General features: G+C 38.2%; 1 protein-coding gene across 1 annotated transcript; it reads right to left on the reverse strand.

The window, feature by feature from the left end:
- Positions 1-1,206: 1,206 nt before the first annotated feature.
- Positions 1,207-3,528, reverse strand: LOC140872278 (pentatricopeptide repeat-containing protein At4g37170-like). Its single transcript, XM_073275097.1, has one exon. It carries the CDS (start codon positions 3,391-3,393, stop codon positions 1,291-1,293), a length of 2,103 nt encoding a protein of 700 aa, XP_073131198.1. The 5' UTR covers positions 3,394-3,528; the 3' UTR covers positions 1,207-1,290.
- Positions 3,529-5,556: the final 2,028 nt, after the last annotated feature.

Here is a 5,556-nt window from a genome sequence, read left to right on the forward strand (position 1 = left end):
AATATGGCGAATCCTGGACAAGAACATTGGAGTACAGTTAAGAGGATCCTTAGATACATTAAGGGTACCTCAAATGCTGCATTATGTTTTGGAGGATCAAATTTTACACTCAGGGGCTATGTGGATTCAGATTATGCAGGTGATCCAGATAAAAGAAAATCTACTACTGGTTATGTGTTTACAGTTGCACGCAGCTACTCAAGCTTGCAAGGAGGCAATATGGATTAAAAGGTTATTGGAGGAGCTTGTGCACAAACAAGAAAAGATTCATCTGTTTTGTGACAGTCAGAGTGCCTTGCACATTGCAAGGAATTCAGCCTTTCATTCAAGGACTAAACACATTGGAGTCCAATTTCACTTTGTACGAGAGGTAGTAGAGGAAAGAAGTGTGGATATGCAAAAGATCCATACGAAGGATAACATAGCTGATATTCTGACCAAGCCAGTGAGCACAGAGAAGTTTGAGTGGTGTAGATCCTCAAGTGGCCTAGCAGAAGCGTAAGCAGCGGGAAAAGCAAGATTGAAAGGATGTGTGGAGATGTGTTTGATTCTCAATCAAATCTCCAAGTGGGAGAAATGTTGGGAGTTGGACCGACAACTCATTAATGAGTTGTCGGTAGTTGGGAATTTGGCCAATAAATTTCCCACGACTTGCAATTCAGAAGATGCGTAAAACGCGATTTGCACGCGGTTTCCTCGCCTATAAATAGATAGGTTCTGAATCAGTTTCAAGTATCCCAATTCGAGTTTATTTCTCAGTTTATAACATTCAAGTGTTTTGAGTGTATTTTTATATATATTTGTGAGATAGGTTTTCTCCCGTATAAGAGAGTGAGTGTCTCTTTGAAAACACAAAGAGAGGTTGCAATTCTCCAAATATTATAGTGGAATCTTTTGATCTTGCCCGTGATTTTTACCCTAATAATTTTTGGGGGTTTTTCACGTAAATTTTGGTGTCTATTTTATTCTTCAATTTACATAGTTAGTTTCTATCTCGTGATGCTGCACTTGAGACCAACATATTTGTATCAAATTATTATTTGACTGTAAATTTAATCAAATTGAGTTTAGTCTCCCGTATTTCACTGTTTGATAATATAATTTACATAAGTAATATAATATATATAATATCTAATATAAGTAGCCTGAATGGATTGACAGTATACTAGATCTTAGGTGTAAAAAGAATATGCTATCTTGGATAGTATCGACACAACCGAACAAACCCTAGGCCATGAAATATCATAATCTTTTTATGATTAAATGATTGAATCGAACACCTAATTGCAATCACCAATAATCAAGACATGAACATCTTCCGGACTCAAAGGTATGGAACCTTGTTGAATCCCTTATGACTATTTTCCTATCCACAATATCAGAAATAAATTTGATGGCAGTATGACAATCAACACAGGTCCTTAAATTCTTGAAAACTTTTATCTGAGTTCCTGGTGGTGTACTAATTACGCCGAACGCCACTGCAAGTTTCTCGCTATGGAATGAGAGGTTTTGCTCCTTCTGCTCCTCCTCCACATCGTGCAACACGTAGTTTGTGCTTGGGACGTAACCCTTCTCCATCATTCTCTTCGAAACCTTCCCCAGGAACTCAAATATTTCTTCTGACTTAGGATGGGACTGATCTCCAACCATGAAAATATGAACTTTATTCTTGACATTAATCCAACTTATTCCAGGTTTCTTTACCACTCGTCTTTCGTCCATCAGCTTTCTCACATTCGCCACTTCGCTCCACTTTCCTGCACTCGCGTATATATTAGCTAGAGTTACATATGTCGCTGCATTCTCAGGCTCGATTTCAAACAAGTTCTCTGCTACCTTCTCGGCAAGTTCATAATTTCCATGGATCCTGCAACCACCAAGTAAGGAAGCCCACAGAAACTTGTCCGGTTTCGTTTGCATTTTCTTGATAATATCTTCAGCTTCTTTAAATCTTCCAGACCGACTCAATAGATCAATCACACAGGCATAGTGATCAGCAGTGTGAGACAATCCATGTTTCTCTTCTATAGAATAAAAATACTCAAGACCTTTATTGACTAAACCAGCATGAGTACAAGCCGAAAGAACACCAACAAACGTGACGTGATCAGGCTTCTCACCAGATTCCAGAAGCAGCTCGAATAACTGAAGAGCATGGTGAGGTTGGCCATTTTGAGCATACCCAATAATCAAGGACGTCCAAGAAACTAAATCAGGTCGAGGAAGCCATTTGAATACTCTGTGTGCTCTATCAACACTACCACATTTGGCATACATGTGAACAAGTGCACTAGCGGCAAATGAATATGGATCAAACCCTAACCGAATCATGTTTCCGTGAACCTGTCTTCCCAACCCCTCAGTCGTTTGACTGGCACACGCATTTAAAACTCCAGCATATGTGAACTCGTTAGGCCTAATTCCAGAATTTAAGAAATCCGAAAATAAAGATAGCCCCTCTCCCCATCTTCCATCGCCAAAATACCGATCAATCATAGCCGTCCAAGAAACAATGTCTTTCTCCAATGTTCTATCAAAAATGTGCCTAGCCTCATTTACGCTCCCGCATTTTCCATATGCGTCCAATAAAGCACTCCAAACTACTGCATCAGAATCTAACTGTACTCGAATTATATGTCCGTGAATTTCCTTACCCAAACGCAGAGACTGCAGAGCAGCTGAAGCTGCAAGAGCACTAGAAATAGTGAACTTGTTACACTTGAAATTCTCATTTCTCTGCATTGTTCTATATAATTCTAGTGCATCCTCAGGTTTGTTATTTTTAACACTTCCTGAAATCATGGCTGTCCAAGAAAAGTTATCTCTGTCTGGCATTAGGTCGAACAGTTTCCTCGCTTCTTCCACTCTGCCCATATTCGAATATCCTGATATCAAAGTGTTCCTAGAACACAAATCTCTCTCACTCATCTCATCGAACAGGTTCCGAGCATCGGAGAAGCTACCGCACTTGCAGTACAGCTCGAGAATCTTGTTCGAAACAAAGATCCCAGGCACAAAACTGGAGCCTCTGATGTGGGCATGCACTCTTTTGCCCTCATGCAAAGCCCTCTTCTCGATACAGAGTTGTAAAAGTGTGACATATATACCTGCAGCAGATGATACGTGAGCCTGGGTTTCGAGTAATTGGATGGCATCTCTTAAGCGCCTTTGTTGGCACAAGTGTTGGACGGAATCCTTAAATTTCTCGTCTTTGTTTAATGGATGAATGAATCGTGGGTCTTCCTGGTTCGATGATCCAAGGACATGAATGAATCGTGGATCTTCCTGGTTCGATGATCCAATGAAGTGCGTTCGCCAAGAACATGAAGAAGAGAATGGAGATGAGCCGCAACCATGGAGGGTTCCAAGAATCAATGAGCGTGATTTCATGAAATACAACACACAGATAATTATTGCATAAAAATGGGAAACCAAAAAAAGACCGTAAATCAACAGCTACATGTTGATTCCGGATCATCAATTATTTATTACCAACTCATGAATTTCACTTCGGTTCGATTTTGTGAGCTTTAAAATTTGAATGATTAAATTTAATTTGTAAATTTCATGGCAAATTAATGCATAAGATATTATAATTTTGAAAATATTAAGTCAATTAGATTATTGTACGTAAAATATTGTAAATTAGATCACTTGTAAACTGTTAAGATCGAGGTTATATGTAATATGTGGACACTCAAATCTAGGGAAAATGGGGGATATGGACCCCGTCTTGTTTTTATTTGAGCAAATAGACCTCAGAATGAAAAAGACAATTTTACCCTTAAGTAAAAATCTTAAGTTGAATAAAAAAAAAATCCAAAATGAGATACAAACCATTTTAACCCTCCTCGACTCGGTAAATGATTTCTTGACTGATGTAATTAATTGGTTTACTGCAATTTCCATTTTCCCTAATTTTCCCTCCGTCCGCTTTTCAATTTTTAACGGAACCGTCGGAACGGAACCCTATTGAATCGTCATCGTAGCTCCTTTACTCCCCGTAACCTCTTTCGTTCTCGACAAGCAGCATTGCAGCAATGGCAGAGGAAAACGTTACTGTAAGTCATCGAGAAACCTAGGTTTTTTTATTTTCATATGTTTGTCCATTCCTAAGGAAACAGTAGTACAGTCATAGTAGATTTTGACCATTTCCGAATGTTTTGTTTCATATCTCGACTTATGTTGTAATGAATCTCGACTGTATTACGTAGCATGATGATATGAATCTCTACTGCATTACGTTGGACGAATCTCGACTATGTTTCGACCGATTTGCTTCATATATCGACTGATGATGTTATGAATCTCGACTGTATTACTTAGCAGGAATTATCGACCATGTCCCGACCGATATCTTTCTTGACTCGACTGTATCATATTTTAATCTCGACTGATTCATTTAACTTATTATTTTGATATTGACTTTTTTTGAACATTTATTTCTTCTGATTTAAGTCGTAAGTAGGTATTCATTGATTTAATATATTTTCAGGTTGTTCTTAAAAGGAAAGGGTTCAAAGTTGATCGTTTTTCTTGCAAACTGACTACATGGGACGGTACGTAGATGTTTCTGAAAAGATAATGAAGTATCTTAATCCGGCCGAGATGGAAGTCATGATGAGCAGAACACAATTTGGTCACCTGATATGTAGTGCAAATCGTTATAAATTGTCTGGGAGTTTGTTATGGTATTTGATAAGTAGGCAGACATTAGACTTACCGAGAAATGAATTCTGGATGGTGATTCGAAAGAGGCCTATAAGATTTTCAAAACTAGAGTTTTGTTTGATCTCAGGACTTAACTCCTCCAAAGATATTCCTGAGATTCCAATGAATTTAGATTTTAAATCTAGACATTTTGGGGATATGGATGTGGTCTTTGTGCGGAACTTGGAGGATAGGCTTGGTGTGTTGAGCAGCGAGGGCGGTGATGAGGTCAATCTTGAGAAGTTAAAACTAGCGTGCCTTCTTTTTGTCGCTGGTGTTCTGTTGACCAAGAGAACTTGGTAATCTATGACTGTGGGCACCGAGTGGCTTAGGTTAGTGGAAGACTTTGATATTTTTAATAGATATCCTTGGGGGTCTTGCGCATATGATGTAGTCCTTGCTAGCTTGCGGTCGATGAATTTAAGTGAAAAATTGAAAGAAAGACATGAAAAAAAACAGAATTTGCTCACATACACCATTGCAGGTTTCATCAATCCATTACAAGTAAGAAGTCATCTTGATTTGTCATTTTTTATAATAATATCATTTGAATCATATTTATATATTAAATAGAAATGTTATATAATTGCAGATCCTGTCCTATGAATGCATACCTGGTGTTGTGGACAGTTTTGCAACTCATTTAGATGAGGCTGGTCTACCACTTCCGCGTATGTGTCATTGGAGCACGAAGGACTGGAGCAGCAAGAATGCTCCTAAGAAGGAAGAAATTAATTCATGCTTCAAATCCCTTGACAATGTAAGTAAAGTAATTGTTTTGTCTCTAAGATATATGGTATTCATTCATAAATCCATTACTCACATTAAATTATGAGTATTACT

The sequence above is a fragment of the Henckelia pumila genome, unplaced genomic scaffold, assembly GCF_033568475.1.
Source record: "Henckelia pumila isolate YLH828 unplaced genomic scaffold, ASM3356847v2 CTG_461:::fragment_3, whole genome shotgun sequence".
In the NCBI taxonomy this organism is placed as follows: Eukaryota; Viridiplantae; Streptophyta; class Magnoliopsida; order Lamiales; family Gesneriaceae; genus Henckelia; species Henckelia pumila.

What these genes read in the sequence shown, in the direction of transcription:
- LOC140872278 (XM_073275097.1), bottom strand. Translation starts at nt 3,393, where the DNA reads ATGAAATCACGCTCATTGATTCTTGGAACCCTCCATGGTTGCGGCTCA.